Below are 26,691 nucleotides of genomic sequence, written 5' to 3'. Positions count from 1 at the left end.
ATCCAGATGCAAAGATTCAGGGCTAAACATTACCACTGTCTTACAGCTCTGTCCTCTCTGCCTGGCCAGGAGTGGATTAAGAACACACAGGCACAACCTTGGGACAAAGGCCCTCAGGTCAGCAAGACCAGGCTTAGTGTGACTCCGTCCAACCCCCCTGCAAACACTGCACAACCCCACAGCACTTAAAATCCAAAACCTTTGTGCACAAGCTGAACTTACACCAGACACTAAAATAGCTTAGGCCACAACTGAGTTGTTTGTAAAATTCTTTTTAATCTAATAGAAATGTTTTCATGAATTTTTAAAAAAGATTTCAATGAAAACAGCTTTGGATTCAGACATTCCCTTGCCACGTTGTGAACATAAACAGCAGCATTGCACTAGGAACAAGTGACACCGACCGGTCGAGCTTCACCATTTTGTATGAAGCGGAAAAAAAAGCAAACTGCTTTAGTAGAAGATAATTTTGAATTATTTTCTTAAAAAAAAATCCCCAAACATGGACTGTCATCTCAGCATTGTTCTCCCTCTCCCTTCTTAAAGGAAGAGTTCAGCTCCTGCAGTCTGAGCACTACAGCAATGTTTGCCAAGTGGAAAAATAGAGTGGGAGAAGAAACTGTTTATCCCCAGTGCTACTAAACCCCCAAAGTTGCAGGTCCCTTAGAGGAAAGCTCTCCTTACATAAGAAAGACAATTAGAATTGGCAAACTGATGCAAAATATTTATTCCAAGTTAGTTATTTTTGATGCAGTAGTTTTTCCCCCTCATACAGACTCAATGTGATAGTCACTTTTTAAAATCTGTAAATAATGTTATCAAAATAATCTTAATCTTTGAAATCTCACAAAAAATTTATATTTTACAATCCACCCTGAATATCAAGGCTGCAAGAAGAAGAACACAAACAATTCCTATATCCAAATATTTTACAGCTGTACCCAAAAAAAAAAAAAAAAGGAAAACCACAAACGCCTGGTTAAGTGATGAAGCTCCCCGAGCCGCCAAAAAAATAAAATAAAATAAAATATTCATGTTATTAGCATTAATTTAACATAATTAGAACTTCAAAAGCCATTTTGTCATCGACAATGATTGTTTTAGCACACCGTTACCGCGCGCTGGGCAATGCGGCGGCACTGTTAGAAGCTTGTTGTTGCAGAGATCAGTCAGCCACTTGTGTCCTGCTCACACGACTGAACTTGTGCACTGCCCCACAAGGGATTTTTGTCAAAATTTGCTAGCTGCACAAACTTCTAGTAAGCATTAGGGCAAAACCAAAAGAAAAAGCTAAAGAAGCCAATTTCTCTCTTCTTTGGGATACAATTATTTCCCTTGTGCATGAAGTATCAACAACAAAAGAAAAAACTGAACAGACTGGAGACAGAATAAACTCTGTTTAGTTTATACAACCCCAAACACGTGTTGAACTATGAACTGAGTTTATTGGGTTGGTTTTATTTATTTTAATTTTATTGTGCCCAGTTTCAGGCATCGTCATCTGACGTTTCGCTGCTACTTGTTTCTGTGTCTGAGTCCTCAATCTTTGTCTTAAAAGTGCTTCCCCAGTGGAACAACAGGCTGGAGCCGCGGCCCTGAAGAAATCCATTCTTCCCAAATCCGTTTCTTCTTCGCTGTAGGAATGAAAGTAAGTTTTAAAATGAGCAAAAGTGTGGAGAGTAACTGTCACCAACCCTTTGTGGAAATGAATGTCACATTGAACTGTGTATACACACACGGATAATGCAGAATCATCCAGTCTACGACAGTCTCGTCTTGAACACCCTTAAGAACAAGCCCTTGCAAAAGGAGAGGGAGAAGAGCAGTCACAAGCAGCAAGAGCTGCAAACATACCTGCTCTGATTTAATCTGGAACTCTTTGAGCTCATCCTCTGTGAGGGGAAGGTAGTTTTCATCGTTTTCAGGATATTCCTGCCATCCCATTTCTTTCAATAACCTGATTGTGGAGAAAATAAAAAGGGCATGGGAACTAAAGCAAGGCAACAATGGCAAAGGAAGGAACACTTTGTCCATGAAAAATAAGGGTTTGTAGTAAATCAATCCAAATTCACCAGGGAATCTTCTCTATCACAGACCACTTCAACAATCCTTTGTTTACCTACCATTTTTCAATGTCTTTTACAAATATTTAACCATCAGCAGCCCTGTACAATGGGTACATAACCAGCCTGCTGGAAGGCAGAGATTTGAAATTCTAACTCAAGGACACTGAAGGAGGACATGAGGCAACCCAACCAATATCACAGCTCAGAATCTCCTAAACCTTACTATCTGCTTATACCAGATACTCACACTGCTTATTCATGGATGTGAGATACAGCCTGAGATACCAAGCAAATATTTTCTTAACTCTCCTCCACTTTTACAGCATGTAAAGCAGCACTGGAGTGCTGCACTAAGTGCAAACAAAGTGTGGTGTGTGTCTTCAAACCATTACATTTAGGACATCTGCTTGCAAATTAACCAGAATCACCCTTGGCCCATGCTGACTCCCAGTGTGGGCAGATAAATATCTCTAGGCAGCATTAACAAATGGGGATATGGCATTAAAGAAACACTGGAATTTAATTACAGACCTTGGTAAAACCCTGGCTCACCTGTCATTGGTGTCTTGTTTCACTACCAGTAAGACCCCACCCAGCCCAGCACTGGTCACAAAGGCCACACACCTCCTTCTCCACACACACAGGTACTGCTCCTTCCTAAAAATTGCGTTTTCTTCAAAACTGTTTCCTTTTCCTCACCCAGCCCAAGGATTCACCCTCCTTTACTCCAGACATCATTCTGTCATTTACTCACCTGTGTTCTGCTTCCAATGAATGGGAGAGGTTTTCCCCCTCCTCCGGCAAAGGGAGAGAAAGGCCATTCTGATGGCAGTTCTCTTCCCAGTTTTCCTTTGGTTCTGGTGTGCTGTTGCTCTCCATCTAAAGAAAAATAAAACCATCAAAGTCTGCTTGCACAGACCGTGCCAACAGCACAGTTTCAAGTTCAAGCTTCTGCCTTTGAAAGTCCAGCCAAGCCTTTCACCTTGAGCCAGTGTTTTTTACAGAAGCTGCAGCAACGTGTACCTGGCTGTGACAGGACAACACAGGACAAAGGATGTTTGGTGGCCTGTGCTGCTGTGCCAAGGGAGCGAATGCTGGCATTGCAAAGCCACCACCAGCAGCCCAGAGTGACAGCAAGAAAATGATGATAATTAAATGCTCCTAAGGACACACTTTACATACATGTTAAAGCACAGATCTACGCATTTGGGGGTCTGGCCTGAGCCTCTGAGGCTTGAGCCACATTCCTGCACCTTTCACAAGCACGAAATTCTACTATTCTGTGAATGCAGTTTGACAGGAGAGTTGGAAAGCAACTTAAGATGTTGAAGTATGATACTGTTCCTCTCCTCAGAGAATCATTGCAAAAAATCTAGACTACCTTCAACATCTGTGACCTTCCCTTCCACCTCATTTATTCTTATCCACTTGCATTTCATTGTGCTACACATCTCCCTCCATCACTGCTGTGCACTATTTCCACTGGCATGTGTGCCAGAGCAGTGGGAGTCATTTCCTTCCTCTTCCAGAGCCTCAATTACATACACTGCTCAGGGCTTTTTCAGCCCCAACTCCTTCCATAATAATGATCATATACACAGCAAGGACAGTGCACTTACATCATCCAGCTTGTCACATTCCCTGTTTTCTGTTATCTCCCCATTTCTATCGTCCTTCAGCGCCTTCAGGAATTCGCTCTTTTTGTCAGTGGTCCGGCGCATCAGCTTCGTCAGGCGCGAGGAGCAGATCTCGATGGGAGGGGTGGTGCTGGAAGGACTCTGCACAGGGAGGGAGAACACACAAATCAAACTGCACTGCTGCCAACCTGAGGCCTCTTCAGAGGTTGTGCTTACACCTTTCAGACACTCATCAGTTCCTTGGGTGGCTCTTAACACCTCAAAAACCTCCAGCCTAATGTCAAATTCCCATCAAAATACTGAGTGTTGCACATTCACTTCTCCCATCTATTATTATAAACCAAATTAATTTTCTTCCCCTAAGAATCAATTCACATGACCACAAACATGTTTATTTTGTTTCTTTGTAATGTAACTCTCTCAAGCTGATGCCTACAAAGGAGTATTAGGGAAAAAAACTTCATGCACGATCCCTGCCCTACAAAAATTAGCAAATCAGATTCAGTTCAAATTTGCATTTTAAGTTATCCTGACAGACACCACCCTGAAATTAAGCTATGGGGAGGTAATCTCCTTTCAGGGAGTGGTCACATCCTTAACTAACCACAACCAGGTGTGGAACAGGCAGCCAGAGCCTTGGAATCCTCCCCTGGAGAGAGCGCTGCCAACTGCTGGCTCTGTACACTCAGCCCAGATGGTTCAGTGAGGAGCCAGACACGGGCAGCCCTGGAGCCTGTGGGAAATCTGCTCACCTCAATGCATGAACACAAGGAACCCTCCTGTGCCCTTCCACAATGTGTAACTTTTTAATAATCTGGAGTCTGTGAACCAGGCCCACTGGTTTGGCATGTACCTGGCCATGACTCTGCAACAGGAGCACTGCTAACCAAGGTGAGCTTTCAATTTTATCTGTTCCGTGTTTTGACTGAGCACACAAAAGGAATCTAAGAACATGTTATGGGAAAGTTCCCAGTATCTTAATCTCCTGCTGGAGTTCATGTCTGACTACTCTAAAACAATGAGGAATTAATCATTATTATGGATAACTGGCACCAGAATCTTGCATGCAAAACTACTCTTTTTCTTCATGTACATGCTTTGATTCTTTAAAAAAAACAGTATTAAACCAGTCAAATTTCCTGAGGTTTGTAGTGTTTTTCTCCCCACACACTTTTTTAAGCTGCGGGTGAAGGTTGCAAATTCAGGCTCTTCAAAATGAATCTCCTGTGCCAAAAATTTTTATCACACTCAGTGCTCTGAGCAAAGATCAAGGGAACTAGACCAAAAACAAGGCAGCAACTGCAGCTTATATTTCTAATGGCTGTTACACGTGAAACACTGGTGTGAAATAATGCTTGCAAGGAAGTGAGTGCAGCCTGGAAATAATTTCTCAGGCAGATCTTTCAGATTTTGCCTAATTCAACACAGTAAGAAACAAATCAGCAGTTGTAGCAGACTTAACGAGTGACTGCAGCTATCAGGATAAAAAGCTGACACAAGAGTGAAATTAAGCTCTCAATGTAACTATTAGTTTGACTGCAGTGACAGAAGGCAACAATGAACAAAGGAGACTAAAATTAGATGTCTTCTCGTAATCTGAAAATCTCATCTTGAACCCTTTGCTAGTGGCTGTTTTGATCTCTAATAAACTACTGAGGTACTAAAACTTAATTTCTACACATCAGGGGAAGACAGTTACATCTTACGTTTAGAAACAGCAGATTTCTGAAAAGGAATTAATTTCACCTCAGTTCTGGTTTTATGCATAACTTTCTGTAGAAGGATTATGTTTTACAAAACATTCTTCTTTAGCACTAATGTAGTAAACTGGCATCTCTTCTAAAATAAGCTTAGCCCTTTGACTGAAACATGAAGGCATCTCTGTCTTTTGGTGTTGCCTTTTTTTTGGGTGTTTGGGTTTTTATGAATGAGAACACTATGCATCACCTCAGATTTGTTCTCATGTCTGTCTGTGTAACATGGATGACTACTCTTACAGGAAAGTAATCCTGAATTCATTTTAAGAACTCAGGCTGTATTGTAGCTTGGTTGTCTTAGACTGGCTTCTGTGGACAGGGCCAGTGCTAGTTGGCACCCTTTTGGTTTTCAACACACTGTGGCCTCTTATGAATAAAGGTGTTATTTTTACCACTTCTGCAAGAAGCGCATTAGCCCCTGTTCAGAAACAAAAAGCCAGAGACTATGAGTAGCAGTCCTGGAGAACCAGGATTCCAGTCCTATCTGCTGGCCACAGACCTGTGTTTTAAACATTTTCTCTGACTGGAGTTTCACAGAGGACCTTCTTGGGGGCATTACTCCTGTATGATACAAAGTGATTGCCTTTCTCCTGTCTGCTGAGGTGAAAGCTGTTTAATTTTACATATTTATGCTGTCTATACTGTGCTGTGCATTACACAAAAGGAAGACTGTCAGCAGTACAAAGAACTGTGCTGCTGACAGTCCAACGAGAGAGAAAAGCAAGGTAAGGGAAAGGAACAGAGTATAAGATCTGTTTCTCAAAGTAACAGGTGCCTGTTTATTAACTATTGCCTTTAATGACTGGTTTTACACTCAGCTGTGGCTAAGGCAAAATGTGCAGGCTGCTGCAAAGTCAAGTCTGCAAAGCAGAGAATCATAAAGATGACAAGGCCTTATTTTAGAAGTGATGTCCATAACAGAACAAGACAAGGGCACAACTAGAAAAATCTCCCAATTCTACAGTTGAAACAAGCTAATTTCAGATGCTCTGAATCATCCTTTACAGAATCACAAAATCATTAAGGTTGGAAAAGACTTCCAAGATCATCAAATCGAACCTGTAAAGAGCAGCTGCATTGGCCAGGAATTTATCAGTCTGTTCTATTTTTGTTATTTTTTTCTTGTCGTCTGTCACAGTTATTCCTGAAATATTATGAGATTTATATTTCAAGGTTTTCTCTATACTTCCCTCTAAACTAGGGCCAAGCAAGTTTTCATCTCAACAGATTACCTCCTTCCATCATCAAAATTAAAAACATACTGTAGCTGAAAAGTCATATGTACACATGTTAAACTCCTCCAATCCTCTCAGAACTGAGTGCTCGTGCTGTTGTTCTAGAGAAAGGAAATTAGGCAGATCACCTTCCTTCCCCCTCCTTTCCTATACTGAAAAACATCATGGGAATCAATCTGCCTACCTATTCACATCAGTTCTTGGTATCTGCACTCCCATACCACCAAGCTGACGCATGTCTTGTTACACAACACCATTTAAAGCATTAGTACTTTTTTTTTTTACTGGAAGGAAATTCTAATACAGTTGAACAAACACCAATGGCTTTACAGCCAGATAAACCCCATCTTTTATTTCTTTTAGTGTATTGTTGATGTGGCAGAATGTGCTAAGAATGTACAAGTGAGTCATCCCTCAAGGGTGCAAAGGTAGGTACCACATGCAGAGAGGGCATTATTCTGTTTATGCTGCAGTAGGTGACAGTGCTCCCACTATCACATCCCAGTCTCCCACCCTATCCCTAAACCCCTCCTTACCTCTTTGGGAGAGGTGAGGACTGAGCCACTTGCCAGTACCGCTGGTTTGGTTACAGACACTGGACTGGTAAAGGCAGAGTCACGGGTGGAGGACAGTGAGCCTGGTTTATGTTCGCTTCTGTTGGCTTTCCATGGGCTTGGCTGTATTGAAGAGAACACAAAATACAGGGCAGTAAATGGTAAGGCATGAGAAGGGGTTGCTTGCAAGTACTGAAATAAATAAGCAACATTATGTTGGCTGTTGTATGGATTTTCTTCTTCCCTCTCTGAGAACAGTCTCAACAGATTTATTTCAACACCCATCATTTTCCCCTGGCATCTTCTGTTTTCCCCAAATCACACAAAATTCTGGTTCATGGGCACCACCACCCTTCAGTAAAACACCATGAGAAGCTCACAGAGAAAATCCAGCACTGCCCTTCAGTAACTGGAATCACCACTGTGTAATGCAATCCATCTTACAGCTACCCACAGATGGGAAATAAAAAAAATCCCAATTAAACTGACATTTCTTAGGGGAACACTGCACACCACAAAGAAAGGCTTCCAATCACTTGACATGAAGTTTCCCTATATGAGGAAGATGATCATCATGCAATAGTTTTGTTTAGAGTGAGAATGAAAATTACTTATTTCCTAGGGCTCTGAAAGTGTCCATCATTGCACCAATTTAGCAACAAAAACAAGAAAAAGAAGCAAAAGCAGCCAGTTTATTACAGTGCAGGATCACTTGCTGTTTTGCCCTGGATACTCTCTGCAGTATCCCTTTGAGCACACTGGCCATTTGGCTGAAGAGCAAAGACTTCAAGATAAATTTTTGTTACTTGGAATGCTGTTGTTGAAGCTCTCTTATCAGTCAGGGACAAACACAGTGAAGTGAGAGTCTTTACAAAAACAATCCTAAGAAGAAACTTGTACCAAGCAGCACTAGCAAGACACTGTCAAAACATGAAAACATCCAGGTTCCTTTGACCCACTGGACTTCTGAATCCAGCTTCAAGTCACCAGTAAAATAATTCATGCACAAATGGGATTCAGTTAAATCTGAGATGTAACAGATCTTGCAATCTGGCAGCAATGAGAACAGAGGCACTATTTCAGTATGTTGTCACTGTCCACTGGGCTCTTCTATGAATTTTTTAAAAAATACATTGCATGGGGAGGCCACCAGCTTTAGTCTTGCACTCTAACTTAAGAATGAGCATCTCACACTATCAAATAGATTCTATGGCATTCACAGCACACATTAAAAACATCCCCTTTCAAACCTCAGGAATATATGTGTGATCTGCACAATATTTATTGCCTGTACTAAAACTAGGGTGCAGTATGACTCTGACAAGAAGTTCCTCTCCACAGCTCCAGGGCTGCATTGTTCCATTCCCAGCTCTCAGCTGCCCAGTGCTGTTCTCCAGGCTCCCACAAAGGGGCAGCTCCGACAGATCCAAAGACAGACCCCTACTGCTTTCCCTGGGTGCCTGAGTGTGACCTTCATGCATTGCCTGACTGTAAACTATCGGCCATCTCCATTAGCCAGGAAGAATGCTCTTGTTTCACTGCCACCAGTTCTCTTCCTTTCTGAACTATTTGGTACAACTTAACAAAACCATTTTTCATTTGGCTTTCCTGTGACAGCTTTCCAATACTGCTGACTTTGTAGAAAGGAATGTTTTGACTCCTCTACATCTTTATGCACTGCAATTCCTGGATAACTTTCTAGAGCCTTCAGGCTAATGCATCCTACTACAGCTGCTTGAAGGTTGTGACTTTAAAGAGGCATCAATGCACGCAGCTTTTCTGGCTAAGGATATGCTGCTACCCCAGCTTTTGGTTTTGCTAATGGTCACCATTCATTAACAAAGCACTGCTGATGACATCAGCAGATAATTCTTCCCACAGCAATCCCCATCACCGAAGAATATCACACTGCCCCAGTAATCACAGCACCACGTCAGTGCATAAACACTTAGAAATTAGCAGCTAACTCACCAAGTACATATTTATAGCCTGCATGATGTGACCATCTCTTGAGCTACATATCAAAAATTAACATCTTTTCCACTAGCCAAAGAACATTTCCTTTGTTATCAATTCTGCAATATTTCAGGTACAAATCCAGGTGTAATCCAGGCCTACTAGATTCAGTGAAGTAAAAACTTAATTAAAAGGAATTTAGGCACTACGTATTGCCATAATCTCTGATTTAAATACAGATAAACAATCTGGAATGCAAATGAACTATGTAACACGTAAAGCAAGCTAAAGAAAAAGCCCTACCACAAGTTTGGATGGATGCTGAACCTTCAGATCACAGTCAGTTTTATTCCAGCTATGAGCACTAAATAATGTATTCTTTTTATCTGAAGAATCAAAACCTACATAGTCTAATTTCAGAACCTGGTTAGGAAAAGCTTCATGAGCAGCTCTCCTTGACTGAATTAATGAGATACCTCTGTCCATGGGCTTCAGAAGCAGCTACAACAAATGCAACAGTTATTACATGGCAAGCTGCAAGGAGCAACCTGCTGTGCAATTACTGGGGCACTTGTTGGAGCTGTTTCTAAAGCTGCTACATTAGCTAAACAGATTTTTATGCCCAAATTCTACATTGTCAAGCAATGGGTATATCATGACCAGCAGTAACAACACACATTCCCATAACTTTCAGAAGCACATTTTCATTTCTCAGTCTCTACATTGGTACAGCATTAACTTTTACACCTCAGAAATGATCTTTGCATACAACAGCCACTAACACAGACAAGCTGTATGCACTGTGGTTCACTAAAATTCTGTTTACTTTGAAGCCAGAGACAATCTAACAGTCTGGTCAGAAACTGTATCTCTGACATTTTGTTTCAAAGACGACACAAAACATCCAGACTAAATCCAGGTCAGACTATATCTACACATGTATCAATCAAGCTGTAAAAGCAAAAATAAAAGCCACAGAAGGCTTCCTACCCATTAGAATTTGCATTTTGTTTACCTACTCTAAACAAGAACACATACAGACTGAAAACTGTGTGTGTAATGAAAAGCTCCTTATAAATAACCTTTCTAATGGGCAAATTTATCTCATCTTACCAAGAAGTAGATCAGCTGTCAAATTAAGTGTTCAGACAAGATTATTCGATAATCATTTTAACCACTAAATTTTTTTCTGTCACTGGCAGAATTTAACCTGACTTAACAAAAATTTGCAAAAGGGAAAGAAGCTCTAAACTTGCTTTCTTACAAAAAGAAGCTGTGAGTCTCTTATTTTGCTTTTATCTTTTGATAAAAAGTGTGTAAGAATTATCTACTGTAATCATAAGAAAGACTCTTTTGGGATATTGCAGCCAGCATTAGTAATGAATAAATTTTAGAACTCAAAGTATTTGGACATCCCTTTAAAGAATAACCTGGCTAACTTTTTATTTTTAGTTTTTTAAATACTTTCACTATCAATTCTTCAAAATTTCTAAGGCATCCATACATATCGGTTCTCCAGAAAAATGGGCAAGATTAAGCCTAGAACTAGGGGGAAAAATTACTTGGTTTTTTTTTAGCACAACTGTATTTCCTTCAATAAAAGAACTATAGCACAAACCCCATGGCTTTTCCAGATTGTCTTTAAGCCTCAACTAAATTACACCTGAATTGCAGGATGTTACAATCTAATCTGATCTTGGCCTCAATTGTTCTGGACACATCAAAGTATTGTAACCCAATAAAGATTTTTCAAGGTAGTCATGTGAGCAGTTCAAGCACATAGCAGCACACATTCCAACTCTCCAGCAGTGCTCACTTTGTCTTACTAAGATAAGGATTTGTCTAATGCATGAGGACACACCCATTCAAATAGACTGCAGTGTAGTCAGAGGTTTGTTCTCCCTACAGACAAACCCAAAAGGCATTTTAACAGAGAACAACAACTTCAGTAGTAAATAGACCTCTACTTTAAAAGCCACTGCCCAGAAAATACTGGATTCCAACTCCTGCTACTTGTTGGGGCATTGATTCCTTTGATCTGCAGTTCACTGATCTGGTTGGAACCCCCTGTACCTTGGAAGGAGGAGCTGCAGGTTTAGGAACCAGATTTTTGTAGACACTTGGGACAATGGTGGTGGCTTTGTTGCCATTTGCCAGGTGAGAAACAGGTGATGTAAATGCAGCTGAGAAGGCGGCAGAAGGATCCTCTTTTGAAACCTTTTTGATGACCAGCATCTTGGTAGGTTGCTTGGCACTAGGGGGGTTTTCTGTAAAAACAAAACAAGAGATTGTGAAATACAGATGTTCAGTTTCAGAACAGCTTCAGTACACTGCTCCAGTTCCTCCCTCTCCATCTAAGACATGGCACATCTGATTCTGAGACCATCAGCTGCTCTTTCATTTCAGCTCTGAAGGAAGATACTGGATGTGGATATCTAAACACAATCTTTTCTAATTTAAACACAACAGCTCCATTGATGCTGAAAGAAAAAACCTACAGTGACATCAGTTAACAGCCTTGCACCATTCTACAGAAATCAGAACAGGTATGAGCATTTTTTTGAGCAACGGTGCATCAGCTTTGTTAGTTCACTAACATAGCAAAAATATTTACATAACTTATAACTCAAAAAGACACACTGCTTTTACAAACAAGCACAATTAATGTTTCTTAGGCCAAATAAGCACATTTCCAGGAGCACAACAATTTAAAAAATACTAATAGTATAAATAGATAAGAGTCCCATAAATATTGTCATTAGGCTTTGAGCAGAACAACAGCTACCTGACAAACATGCAAAAAGAATACAACCCAACAGTATTGCAAGAAATGTTTCTGAATTTCTTTTGCATCTGTACTATTTACAGTATCTAACCCAACTAGATATTAAAAATCTGTGTTTAACTTCTAGAACTGGTATCTGGTTTCACTTTTTTTTAAAGGCACAAAGTACTTCAGGATCAAAAGCCAGGCTGCTCTGAGTTTAAAAAAATCAGCTAAACTCAAACCACAGAACTATGACAGCTTTGCTGTATTTCCACTGTGAAGATCCCAAGTCAGGAACTAATGTCTAGTTCACTCCAATCTGCTCTGCCCTTCAAGTGATGTCTGTGTGAAATTGTAACTGCAGCATGACAGGAAGCAAAAACAGAACAGTGACATTACTGCCACTGGCTGTTTTTTTATGACAAGAAAAGCACAGTTTTAAATAAACAAGAAGGCCAAGAGATTAGGGAAGACTGTGGGAGGAAAACAACAAAGGACAGAAAGCAGCAAACCGTCTTAAACCTTTAAAATATTTTTGAGTGAAAAACCCAGCATTTAAACACTGGTTACAACTTTCTGCTCCATCATCAGCATTCTGTGCAGTGACCTTTACCTACCCCATACTCCAGAAGGTGTCCCTAAAGGTTTGTTCTGGTTGTTTTGTCTTCCAGCTTCTGGATTCAAAGATGGCTGTAAAAAGACAATGTAAATCAATATATTGTTTTATCATATATAACAACAACAACAAAAAAATCAATATTAACATTTTGTTTCCAGGAATCCAGAGTATGGGTGGATTTCTCTGAACAGCAGCTGAAGTGAAAGGGGGTGCTTTGCCACAAGACATCTAAAAATCAACTTTGCCTTCTCCCTGGTTTCTGATGTATTTCCATTGGAACTACCAGAGGGTTCAGGATAACTCCTCTAGTCTTCTACTATAATTAAGTAGATTCTACCAACCAGTACATGTATTACAAAAATAGATATTTGATCAGCAGCTCAAGAAATAAAATAGAATCCACATCATCAATATATGAAGAATCTATCCTCATTTCATAAATATTTTAATACAATAATTATGCATGAGCAAATTTAAAAAATCCCAATACTAGATTCATAATGTAAAGGAATATATTTACTCACAAAAAAAAAAGCTACATTTAAACTTGTATCAAACCTCAGAATCCACTTTTTAGGACAAGAGTACATGCAGACTCAGTGCTCTCTGCAGACTTACATGGGATTCAGTTTCAGAATTCAACTAGGTAGAACAATTAGGCATGTCCAAGCTCAAGGCAGAGTGAAGAAAATCTAAGCATTCAATGACAAGTGTAGCTATTCCTCTTCCCCTGTCCCAAATAATCTCAGTTCAAAATACAGCCATCTTTTTCCTCTTTTTAGTGAATTCCTCCTATGTCAGTTACTGTGGTGACAGCATAACTCTCTTAATAGTGAGCATCTGAAATAGTTGGTATTTATGTTCTATAAGAGTAAGGAAAAAATGTCACACCACAGCATTAATTCCTGCCTCAGTCTTCAGAAACTCCCCTGTCTAAGTGCTTCAATTTTTAGCTACAGGTCAGTTTTATAGCAGGGGTGCTCACACTTTGACTGCTTTCAGACCTTTCAGGAACTAAGTGTTGTCAGCCATGCAGGCCCGACAGCTACACAGTTAACCACAGCATACATCAGTTCCACTGCTACGACAAAGACAGTACAGGAGTTACTAAACAAAGCTTGCTGCTAGTCAGTGTGTGTGTTGTATTATCATGTTAAAAATGAGGGAAGTAATTAGAGAAGAAACAGCCATGTAGCTGGGGAAGGCACTCATCAAGGCACTGAAGGAGAATGAAGTATGTGGAAGAAAGATTTAGACCAAGATAGACAACAAGAGATTGCACAGTTACAATCATTGCAATACTTCTAGATTTCGACAGACTTCTGACAGCCAAAAAAACAGGCTTATAGAAAGCCTGAATTACAGTATTCTTGAGAAATCAGGTAATAGAAATCCACACACAAGCTTTATCCTCACTCTCCAGCTGTTAACCACTCTGTGATGCAGGCTCCTGCTCCAAGCAGCTGAACAACAGCATGCAATCACTTCCCAGGCCCTTCACTGAAAAACCCCCAGCAGCTCAAATCAAACTGCCTCCTGTGGCAATTTAAGTGTAGGCTCTGGATTTTGGCATGAAGCAGCTGTGGGTATTCATGTATTTCACTCTGACTGGTAAATTCATGAGCAGAAGCCATCAAACTGCTGCAACAATTTCAGCTGTGAACAGCCTTCCAGAGAAAAATGCTGAATAAAACAGCAAAAACCTCATGATGGTGATACACACAGGTTCACACAGTATCACCAGAACCCCTCATTACAGGAGGCAGCAAAGGTTTTAGCACTGAAGATGAAGGCAGAGGAATTGCATTAGGGGAAGGGACAGAGGTACCAGAACGTTACAGAGGATACTCCCTCATTACACTGGTCAAGAAGAGCCCAGAGACAGTAAGAAACAGATGCAGAAAGAAAAACAAATGGTATGATAATATAACACTCTTCAGGGGTCAGGAGAAATAGAATTAGATTGAAAAGAGAAAACAGAAAAGGTGCACATCTCTCAAAGCATTAGCATTAAAGAAGTAACACGGTAAGGATGAAAGCCATAAGTCCAAATACTGTTTGATAAAGTTTGAAAAACTAAAGATAATCCAGTAAAAATAGAGCCAGGATGTAAGAGACTGTCATACTGATAATACCACATGAATCAAAGTGCTGAATAAGAAGAAAGTTGGTAAACTGGAGATGTTGATAGAAGAATTGGCTCAAGAAACCCAGATCCACAGATTAACAGAGAGGGAGAGGAAAATATCTCTGATAATACTGCTCCAGAAGATTCAAGGCAGATGGTTAAAAGGGTCTGAGTGTGTCATGAACAAGCCTGGGAAGGTTATCACAAACACTAACATGTATTAGAGAGAAGGAGACAGGACGACTGAAGCAGGCAGACTGAAGATAAGCTGAACAGATGTCTTTCTAGGAGCAAAAAAAAAAGGCTTTGTAAGCAAAGCCACAAAGTCCATAAAACTACTCTTCCTGTCACCTTACAGGTTTCACTGAAGACCTGGCTCGAATGCTACAATGCCTTCAGTTCACAGTAAATATTTGGCAAAACATATGAGCCAAACCCCATAATCTATGAGGTCTTCAAGTCCTGAGGGCTCTGGGTACCAATCAGCATCCTATCAGTGCTGGAATAATTTTGTTAAATTTGTTGTGTTTCAAAAATTGAATGGAATACAACTCTAGAGCCTCACCACCTATCAATGCTAAGACAAGCAAGATCTGAAAAGCCACTTCTCACACCTTCCACTTCTAGTGAAAAGCTACACACTTACAAAGTCTTCCTCCTCAAACTGCAAATGCTCTTTATCTTCCTTCTTCTCTTCCCTGGATTCAACAGGCAGCTTTTCTTGAAAGGCGGAACTTTTCCGAGAATGGAAGTTGCCATTCCAGTGGCGGTGACCTCCAGTTCCTCCTCCTCCACGCTGGCTCCCACCATCATGGCCCCGTGAGGGACCATGCCAGCCAGGCTGACTGCCAGAAAGCCCAACATGAGCTCCTTTAGAAACACCAGAATCTACAGAATCATGGCGGAGAAGGGATGGCTGATGCCAGCAGTCTAAACGAAAGGAGATAAGGATGCAAATAAAAAATCAACAAAGTATGCAGAACACTGGAAATATCAGGTTGCTTTTCTCACTGTTCAGCCAATGTTCACTAAGTAACTGCTGAGCTAAACTTACTAAGTACTGTGTGATTATATCAGAAAATAAATCAAGCTACACAATGCACATACAGCTACTATGAAAACCTCTTAAGGCCTGAGCACATTGCACAGGAGAAGAGACTAGTACAACTTCCTCACAGGATGTTTTGAAAATTTTGAAAAGGTACAGTTTGGAAAAATGTTTCTATACTGCTGAACTCTTCATTCTGTAGAATATTTCCAAATATTTGCTCTCAGGCTGCATTCTGATCCTTCTTACTCACCTCCCGCAGTTCGGAGGGGCCCATTATTGAAAAATCCATCGGAAGAGTTGTGTCTCCTGCGGCTCACGCCAAAGCGGCCCTCTCCCCGTGGAAGATGCTCTCCATGTTTCTCAAAGGTGGCTGCAGGGGACTGCAGAAAGTAAAAAGTCATGTAATGAAGCACACATTTGGACTCTCCAGGGGCCTGCCAGCCCAGCAGTGACATTTAGCAAATTGAAAAAACCATCAAGCCCCACATTCTTGTATGGGTTTTCAATATGGCTCCATAACTGCACTGATTAGCCAGCAACGTCAAGGAGCCTGGATCTGATCAGAACAGCTCACAAATCCGCCTGTCTCACACAGAACCACGGAGAACCCAATACACTGATCCTACCCGTGGTCAGAGCTGCAAAAGGAGCTGACCTGTGTTACTGTTACCTTGGTTGACTGTGGCGTTGAGAAGTTAAGCCAGGCAGGAACAAAGTCATGCTGCGCCATTTAGGTCCAGTGTCTCCCTTCAATAAAATGAGGCATCAAACCTCATGGCCAGGCTCTGTAAATGAAAAGAACATTCCCTGTAATCTTATCCAAACTAAATAATAATACAATTTATCTCTCTAAGTTTGGCCTATACAAATAGGAGGGGAAAAGTACTGAAGTTTTTTTGTATTACACTTGAACATTTTTTTTCTCCCACTGGCTTTTTTCCTCTGACTGAAACAGGTAAGAACTTCAACACTCCCGTTACTTCCTGTTTACAATTAACACACCCACGAGGTTCATGACAGAATGGGCATGGGAGGGAAGGAAAACAGAACCAATGGCAGAGAAAAGACATACAAGGCAATGCAATAATCAATACATGACAGAATTTGGGGTACAGTCCTTCACTGCTCATAGTCTCACGGTCTGCAAAGGGGTGATCACTGCATGTTTTATTCTAGAGGCTGTAAAATAAATATGACCAACTGGTGATGCTAAGAGACATTCAAAGCAGATCAGAGGCCTAAAAGACAACCATATGCCAGCTCCTCCATCCCTATGTTCTTTCCAACACAACACAGTTTTCCAACACACACAATTTTTTACTGCTCAAAAAGATGAACATTTCACTTTTGCTCTGTATAACTGAATTCCACCTTTTTTGTGGAAGGTTCTCCAATTCACCACTTTGCTTTATTTTTCAACTTTAAGTTATCTAGAAACAAGTCAACATAACATAAGCAAATTAGTAAATACACATGATCACTTACCCTGAGTTTGGCCTCTGCAGTCCAATGTCCTCAGTTTGTGTGCTTCAGTGGCCTCTGGGTTCCTTCCTCCTCCAGAATTCTGGAAGGCCAGCCTTGAGGCAATAGTGCGTCTTGAAGCAGAGCACGAGAGGCCGCACTTCGTGCCAACTGTGCCCTTCACCCCCTCAGCTGCTCATTTTACCCTCTCTTTGCACTCTCACTACAAAAAAAAGATACCTAAGAAGGTATTTTATATTTAAAAAAGCCACGCCCACGTTCACCTCATTAAATTTCCTCTGGTCGTGGTAGGACAGAAATCAGCCTTTACATTACAAAAAAGTTTGTCAAGTCTGCATGACAACATTCAGAGCAACATCATGGTTAATACTGAACAGATACACTCAAGGCTGCTGGACAGTTCATGATCTGCAGCAGATCAACCTAAACACTCTGCAAAAAAAGATATTACATAAAAACGTTTGCCCTAAATGCTGAGATCTAAACAAGAAGCATCTGCCCAAGTGCTCTTAAAATATAAATTTCATTTTTATCACATACATCTGCTAAAAAAGAGTAAAATATTTTAAAAAATGAATGTTAGGATATACTCTAGTCTTCACGTAACTTAGCTAATGCTCCACAGAGCTAAGCACTACTTGATATAAAGCTCAGAAGCAGGCACAAATGTTCTCCCTGTTTTTCACCATTTACATGCTGAAACATAGGTCACATGAACAAAAAAAGCCAGGTCCAAAAATAATCTCTTCTACTCTATTTTTTGTAGACTGGGTGCTGCTTTTAAAGGGACACAATTAATCCACAAGAGCTTCTCGTTCTACAGTGAAGAGTTCACTTCTGGGTCATAGTCCTCTTCCATCAAAGAGGTGAGACAGGAACTGTCGTCACTGTAAAAAACCAAACACAACTCCATCAATACCAGTGGCATAAACATGACAAAGTATGACTAAAGAGAAGAACAGAAAGGGAAATTGAGCAACTACAGTGCAAGTGCCAAAAGCTACTTGATCTCTGATCAAAACAAAACCTGAAATAATCAAATTCTAAAAGAGTCCCTGAAAAGGGCATTTTTACTTTTAAATGATCACTTCCTAGATTTAGGGCAACAAAACAATCAGAATAAAGGGAAGACTGGAGAAACTGTATGTAGCTGGTGAAAGTGATTTCACACTTCATAGCAGTTTTAAAACTTGCTGCTAAAATAACGAGACTCTGGGCTGCAGATAGGCCTGGTCATTCCAAATGCCTCATTTCTACATGCCCATGTCACTCCTCCCCTGTTCCAGCACAGTCAGACTCCCCCCTCAAGAGGGTCATGACAGTAGTACAAATGGTATTCCATTAATGTCTCCATGGAAAACACCACCATCACCCCCAAAACCTGAATTATTCTGCTATGACCACTTTTTTTCTTGAACCATCCTACCTAACAAGAATAGTTAGTGATCCTGAAAAAGCTGAGTTTTATTACTGTTTTGATGCCATCAGCTGTTTTGCAGGATGTCTTTAAGTGTGCGTTATTATGCTTTTATATTTGTCTTAATAGAGTTTGTTTTCTTTGTTTGGATATGGTTCCATTCTTTGATCAGTTTTGGTTTTCATTGTGTATGTTATGTCACTCTTTACTTAAGTACGTGGATTTTTAAAAAGTTTTAAAGGTGATTTTGATCAAGGCTCAAACACACACAGGGGAACAGCAAAATAGTCACCACCTTATATCTTCTGGATTGCCCCTTTAATAAACCCCTTCATTTTTATGTAATTTTTTATTCTTTCTAGAACTAGATGTTACTGTTGTACAAAGGAGTGTGGAAAGATGGAAACACTTGTGCACCTAAGCTCTGAGCCACAATCACATCTCTGCAGACAAAGTAAGAACAAGCAGCCTCACATGCATATGAACTATCAGTCAGGATGAGGGAAAACCAGAGTGGCCATGGCCACACAGAGTATTGACCTGGGAACTTTCTGAGCACCCTACCCTGTGCTACCATCTATTGAGCGCCACACATTGCAAACAACTGAAGTGCTAATCTATAAAACCATTTTTTTTAATATTAAAGGGCAATTTTCAAGTGTGCATAATGGACATAATGGAACATCTGCTGCAGACAGAACAGATTACCCATCCTGCTGAACTGTGCACAGGTACAGAACTCCTTCAGATGTGACCTTCTGAGCCTACTACCAAATGCTTGAGCAGTAAGTCGAAGATATAACAGGGGCAAAGTCAAGACAGTTGACTATATTTAAACAAGATTCATTACCTTCTGAATAAATATGCTTTTCAGAACAAACTGTATAGCAATTAAGCTATGTCAAGCTATTGACAGAAGTTAAAAATTTAAGAAGTTGACTTAATGAAGCTTGAGAATGGTTCACAGCAATGTGAAAAATGGACCTAAAGAAAGCCCACAGAGAGCTGTTCTCTGGATTTAAGGTATCTAAATAAATGAACACCACAGAACTGCAGTTTTCAAGTAAGAACAAGGTTGAGTACAAAATAAAAATAAAAACACCACTGAAGTATAGTACCTAGGTTCCATTTACCAAAAAGGTTTCCAATACCTTTGGAAAAGGCATGGGAAAAGTGTATCAACAGTTTGTGTTGCTGTGAGTCTTCCCTTTTTATTTCAGCACAATCAAAACAAAGGTGAAACATTTTGTAAAACCCCAACTACCAATTTATAGATAATCTTGCAGAGATTTGGGTCTCCTAAGCTGCTGTTCTGATATCGCTGTTAGTATGAGTGACAAGGGCAGTTCCTTAAGCAGTGCCTAACATGCATGTAGACCGTCCAGGACAACACCTAGACCTGACTCCAAAATTCAGTAGGGACATAAACAACTCTTCAGTCATCGCCTTCCTGGGCACATTCCAGCACAAAAAGAACAACAGATGCCACATTTAAATGCAATACTTTTTGCTAAAGCAAAAACCTTGTTAGATGAAATGCTGTAAATTATAGTAGCACTGAAACCCTTTGGTCTCCAGGATTAGCCCACGTGCCCCCTCCTCACACACACTTCTGAGTCCAACAGTTCATCTGCAACCTACCCAAGACCACTTCCATAACCCACCACAGCACTGACAGCAACATCACAAAATCCTAGCGGGCAAGACCCAAAGTCTCTCCATTACCCTCTCTGACAGCAACCTATAATCAAGTCTCAAGAAAAAAAAAGTGCAAGACCAAGAACAAATAGCATCAGGACACCCAGAATACTTTCTCAAGACTTTTAACCCAGAGTCTGTATTACAATTTAATGCCAGTCAGAGTTCTATGCAAATCTCTTCAGCTGCTTTGTTTTCAAACACATTTATACATTTTTGCCTCCCAAATGAGCATGGGCACAGTTTACCTATGCTTTACAGAGAAGTCAACTTGTAGCTATTAAAAAATACCAGCCTCAATTCAACTGGGTATGTTCTTGTGCTACTGAAGTGCCCAGCCACATTCTATTCAGTTTTTCACGATACTCAGGATTTTACCCAAGATACATGGACTCAATAAGTCATGCCTGTTCCAAACCAAGTGTATCCAGGGAAGCCTTCTGAATACCTTTAATCATCCTTATTAGTCTTTACTGTATTCTTTAGGTACAACACCACCAAAATGGCATCCAATGTTCAAGAGTTAGAAGCATGGCCCATTTTTACAGTGGCAAAACTGTGCATTCCTTATATCTAACACAGTTATTTTCTCCCTATTACAGAACTGAAATGACCTTTGACAACTGCTCAGTTCTTCTAACACTGCATCTGCAGTTCAGTGGAACTGGTCTCTGCTTCACTCTGGAAAGCACAAGGACAAAGATCATCAGTAGCCACTCCCAGTTCCAGAAAAAAGCAAACAAAAGTGCTTGTCAATGCAAATCTAATTAATTCTCGCTTTCCTTTTAAATTAATTAAAATGTGAATTATTTCTGGTAATATGAATCAGAAAAAGAAAAAATAATAGTAATAACACTAAATGAAATGTTCTCTAAAGGCATACCTCCTTTCAGAAATCTGCATTAATGAGCTTTGGGGTAGAAAAAAAAAGGTTGTCTATCAACTGCCCCAAAATATTTCACCCATCAAAATGAAGACGTCTTTGGCAAGTAATCCAAGTAGGAAAAAGAAAATGAAACTCTGTTTTAGCACCTGAGTTCCACTTATTTTTAAAGGTTAATCAGAACTGGTAACAATTTATATTATCATTTTTTACATATAACATTAAAAATGTCTTAACTGTTACTTCATAGCAACCTATTTTCTTAAGTTTTTGTTGTTCCAAAAGTACTTTTTTCTCTTGGTAAGTGCTTAAGTTTCACAACTAAATATCCTTCACCGTGTCATTTTACATGCAAGTAGAAGTGGTATTTATCACTGAGTCAAACAAAATTGTCAGGTGCTCTTTTATATACAGGATTTTATAGGTATTTCTCTAAACAAATATTAAAAACTGGCATGAAAACAGAAGGAACATACAAGCACATTCAATTTAAAGAGACACAGCCCACAGTAAGAAATATCTGCAGTCAGAGACAAGCCCCCATTCTCCAATACCCCTTCCATAAAGTTCTTGCTGTACCACATTTGAATGGAGTTGCCTGGTTGTTTTCAGCCTTCTGCTTATTCTCCTTTCTACTCCTAACACACACTTGATCAGAGACAATCTCTAAACCAGAGTTTTTAAGCTTTGACTCACAAGCTGAGCTTTTCAGATATACCTGACAGTGGGAATGAAGGAGGTGTTCAGTAGTAAAGATCCACATTGAGCAAAACACGAGCCTAGAGAGACAAGCTAAATATAATCAGAGCCACTGAGCTATAAAATTTTTCACTGGAAATGGATCAAGATACTTCAGAAGTCCTAAGAAAACAGAACAGAGGAGCCTTAGCAGCAGTGCATTTTTCCTATACTTCCTCTTCCATCTCCTGCCTTGGCCTACAAGGGTGTAAAAATACAAGGGGACGCAGTCTCCCCTGAGTTCCACTGCCTGCTGTGCCGTGATGTGCTGTTCCCACCCCTCTGGGAATACCTGGAACTAGGGCTTCCAGCCTCAGTCCACATTACGTACTGCAGCGCACATTTCTGAAATGGACACATTTCACTGGGTGCTTTTTCTGCTTCACTGTACCCTGCAAATGTCCCCAGGTCCCTTCAGCATTGCTCACTACTAAGAATCCTATTAACTGCAGCCTCTAATTCAGCTTCTCCTTTCCTGCAGCAGCAAATCACAAAGACATGGAGCCTCTAGCAGAAAACCAGCATAAAAGTAAACTTTTACCCTTCATTACACGTTTATCAATCCAGTTAATAGCAGCTGTAAAAGGTCATAAGGACAACACCTGTCTATCCCTGCCACAATTTCAGTTCACTGCATTTCTATCTATTATTCTAAATAAAACATGTTTACTTTAAAGAAGTAAAGATTTGTTTTTCTTACCAACCAAGTCAATGGGGATTTCAGTAATATTCCTAAAGATCAGATGTCTGCTGGGTTGCAAAAGCATTCAGAAGCATTAGTGAACAATTTAATGGATGCAGAAGGCAGAACAGAATTTACTTCCCTCATCAGTTTTCTTTCTGTGAAGCTCTTTTAAAGTTATTTAATCAAGCAGATATGCCCAAACATTCAAAACAGACCACTTTCCACTTAGCTACTTTTCGGAGTAATGGCACTGCATAGGTGTATGTTACTTTATGATAAGGAATTAATACAAGATGTATTCACTAAAATACATCTTTCTAATAACCTCCAATTCACCCAATACATTCACAGAAATAGGGAGCCATAGTCTGGGGTCCAACTCAGGAAGAGCCAAAAGGATTCTACTGATTTCCTGAAGGACATCAAAAAGCCTCACATGAAATTTCACTATCCAAAAAACATGGCTTGGTCTTACTATCATAAACATTTTATTAAGATAATCATAATTGGGCACACAGACTTAAAGAGCATCTAGTTACAGCCCCCTGCCACAGGCAGAGACACCTTCCACTTGACCAGGTTACTCACTTCCAGTGATGGGGCATCTACAAATTCTCTGGGCAATCTGTGCCAGCAAATTCCATTTATAACATAATTATAAATCCTGCTTCAACTTTGCATGCATTATTAGGCCTCACTGTAAAAGAAAAAAGTGCAGAGTAACTCATTCAGTTGTCATAACAACTGGTGAGCCACATCTTCACAAGTTGAGATAATTCATTTCCAGTTCACCTACACAGAGTATCTACAAAACAAACTTAGTTTCCTTTTGCTTTCACTTCCACGAATATAATTGTCTAGACACACCTTCACCCTGTCTGCACAACTGAAAAACAGCTCCCTTTGGAGAGGACAAACACATGTTCTGGAATGCCATGTACAACTGGTACAGCTCACACACCTGAGCTATCAGGAACCAGAACTACATCCCAGATATGCCATCACTACTCAGGTTTTTTCCATTATAGCCCACAGCCAGCACTCCAAAATGGCTGCACAAATGTAAAGCCCCATTAATTAAAAATATTGAAAAAAACATTGTTTAAATGGTATCTGTCTGCTGAAAAAAAAGCCTAGTGTCTAAAAATGCAGAGCATCACTCACAACAGGTTTTCTAGAATTACAGAAATATGAGCCCATTTCAGAACACTAGATGATGTATTAAAATGTTAATCATGTACTAAACTAAAATATTCCCAGATACAGATATTAAATGTTCTAGTGAAAAGCAACTATTACTGAGAGATTAACACCTTGTTTTTCAAGCTAAAAGCAAATGAATCTATCTTGCAGAGTCACCAAAACTGTTTTGTATTCCAGACAGGACACTGCTATATAAATCTGTATTCCAAGATGAAAACATGCCAGAAATTTTGGCCATACAAAAGTTCTTCCACAGTAACAGGCTAGGGGTGGGGAAAAATCATACCAATTGTTACATACCTGACCATTTATGCAAACCAGATGACAAACTTAAATGAACTGAAAACAGGTTAAGAAAAGTCCATACAGACACATCTATGTCCTAATCCTCTTTTCTCCACTGACAGTCCTTCCACTGGTATCTCACGCAGCTCTGCATCACAAACAACCTGTCTCTTCTCATACTTACTTTCCACTTCTCCAAGGTCATGCTGACCCAGTCTTACCTCCTTCAAAACTTCTGGACAAACACACCCCCCCACAAAACCACATACTGAACAAAGCCTTAGCAGCCTGGTCTTGTCAATACATACTGAGATCTAGAGTGCAGGGGGTAAGAAGATGATTCTTTTCCTTTGTGACAGCAGTTAAAGATACAAGGGCATACAAGAGTAACAACCAAGTAACAGAGAAAAGTGACTTCTAGGACTGCAGGTAAGATTTCTTCAAACAAGTAAACACCACTGACAAAAATATCACCTTTAGAAATGCTATTGATTGAATTATACCTGCCCTTCAAGCTTCTGTTGATCCAAGTTTCTGCAAGCAAGGTTACCACACAAAAGCCAGCAAACTTGTCTTTGGAAGCAAGCTGTACTTAACTCAAAAGCCCAAAGCACATTTTGGAAAAGGCAGCATCTGGGGAACCTGTACAGAAGCCTGTGTAAAATGATAAGTCTTTGGACCTCAGCCAGCAAGTGTGATACATCAAAAATGAACCCTTCCAAGGGGTTTTCCTGAGTTTACTCCTCAAAGCAGCAAGAATACCAAGATAAAGCCATTTAAAACATGTAAAATCTAATAGGCTCAACTTCTCATAAGCACAGAATAGGAGAGCACAGACTTTCTGGATATTATGCCTATCACCAATTATTCCCGGGTGTTTCCTACTGTGCAGCCACTGGCACTGCTGTCATCCCTTACACCTCTCTCCTGTGCCTGTTGAGATTCCACTTCCCTCCAATGCCCCTTTACCTGTCTTTAGTGCTGTTTATATTAGAGAACTGTGGTACTTACCTGAAATATTAAAACCTGTTTACTGCTCTACCCTGCTGCAGGGAGTAGGGTTTCAGGGATTGTACACCTCTCTTAAACAAGTGCATCTATTGACACTACTGATGCAAACCAAAGAAACACGCTTTAAATAGTATTAGGCCTTAAATGTGAATAATGCTCTGAACTTTCAAACAGCTTTAGCATTTTATTAAATAAGGTATTTTAAATCTGGACAAAGTACTCTACTATTTTCATCAAATCCAAAGGTCTTTTTAGCTCTTTAAGGAACAAAATCAAACATCTATTTTGTACTGCACTTTGATCTACAGACCTTTTGCAAGTAAGTCAAGATAAGGCTTTGTTCTGCCCAGAAGCTTACACAGCACATCACCTTGTCATGGATGCCTTTAAGGTTCTGCTCTTGTTCCCAAACCCTCATGACAGAATGAGTGAAAGAAAGGGCAGTGAAGAGCCCATTTCTGCAGCCTGCCCAGCCTGAAGGAACAAAGTCACTTCTACTGCACAGCAGCACAAACCAGGATAATGCTCTCCATCATCAGGAAAGAATTGCAAATATGTAATTAGTGGCTTATCCCCACTGCATGCTACATACCTCCTGCCTACCTGTCTTCCAGAAATGTGGATGGAGCCTAAGCAGAAGTTAAGTAAGTAGTTCTCCACTACCTTAAAAAAGATAATGGGATGGGTATTTCCTACTGAGGGTATTTCCTAAACCAGTATTTTACCAGGGTTATTATTGCTACTATAGCACATTTACATTTAAATATATTCTGTTTGGAGTGGAGAAAAACACATTTCCTTTGGAAAAGAGCCCTAAATGCAACCAGACTATTTATCAAATATTTGTGTCAAGGCAAGAGAGACTACAAATCAAGCAGAGGGAAGTACAGATCTGCATTCCAGATGAAGGATAAGCAAGTAGAAGGCATGTCATTTGCAAAGAGGAAGGAGAATTGAAAGTCAACAAAACAGAGGACATTCAGAAATAAGAGACCATTCTCCTAACCAGTACTGGAGTAATTCTTCCCCTCAATACCATTGCCTGGGTCCTACAAGACCAGTACTACAAACTGGGAAGGGAGGTGCATTCCAGATATAGGTAAAGACCTGCCAAGACTGAGGGACAGCTCATACCTCTGCCCCTCCCTGCATCTGGATTATTTCCAAACCCTTTTACATCAAGACCAGGACAATATGATCAAACTCCACATTTATTTATCTGTAACTAGGACATGACATGTTCACTCAGCACTTTTCAGCATGTGTACAACACCTGCATTACAGTTTGTAAAGTTTACATTGTCTGCAACGGTTTTCATTTCACTGGTTTAACATTTTCAGCACTTTCTCTGAGTGAGAAAGTACTAACATCAATGGAGAAAAGTCACTGAACACAATTCAGTTTAAAACAAGTCTTATACATATAAAATAAATTGCGAAAATAATATATATTCTACTACTTTGGTCTTGACTTAAAAAAAAAAAAAAGGAAAAAGTGATCTCTGCTCCTGTGATCTAA

General features: G+C 40.0%; 2 protein-coding genes across 2 annotated transcripts in view; both read right to left on the bottom strand.

Moving 5' to 3' along the window:
* PRDX1 (peroxiredoxin 1) overlaps positions 1–26,691 on the bottom strand; it is an 80,964-nt gene that overhangs the window by 47,789 nt on the left and 6,484 nt on the right. The window lies entirely within an intron of this gene.
* The window catches only part of GPBP1L1 (GC-rich promoter binding protein 1 like 1), a 32,208-nt gene continuing 6,002 nt past the window's right edge, over positions 486–26,691 (bottom strand). The window contains exons 2-12 of the mRNA XM_063407179.1: positions 17,256–18,139; positions 16,441–16,555; positions 16,021–16,150; positions 15,366–15,649; positions 12,590–12,662; positions 11,279–11,472; positions 7,232–7,372; positions 3,686–3,844; positions 2,821–2,945; positions 1,855–1,957; positions 486–1,634 (exon numbers count right to left, since the gene is read on the bottom strand). Of these exons, the coding sequence (XP_063263249.1) occupies positions 1,488–1,634; positions 1,855–1,957; positions 2,821–2,945; positions 3,686–3,844; positions 7,232–7,372; positions 11,279–11,472; positions 12,590–12,662; positions 15,366–15,649; positions 16,021–16,150; positions 16,441–16,500 (1,416 nt within the window). The 5' untranslated portion in view covers positions 16,501–16,555; positions 17,256–18,139 and the 3' untranslated portion in view covers positions 486–1,487. The remainder of the gene's footprint in view (positions 1,635–1,854; positions 1,958–2,820; positions 2,946–3,685; positions 3,845–7,231; positions 7,373–11,278; positions 11,473–12,589; positions 12,663–15,365; positions 15,650–16,020; positions 16,151–16,440; positions 16,556–17,255; positions 18,140–26,691) is intronic.

The sequence above is a fragment of the Prinia subflava genome, chromosome 10 (genome assembly GCF_021018805.1).
Source record: "Prinia subflava isolate CZ2003 ecotype Zambia chromosome 10, Cam_Psub_1.2, whole genome shotgun sequence".
In the NCBI taxonomy this organism is placed as follows: Eukaryota; Metazoa; Chordata; class Aves; order Passeriformes; family Cisticolidae; genus Prinia; species Prinia subflava.
Note: the sequence above shows the minus strand (reverse complement) of the source record. Positions and strands in the feature narration are given on the sequence as shown.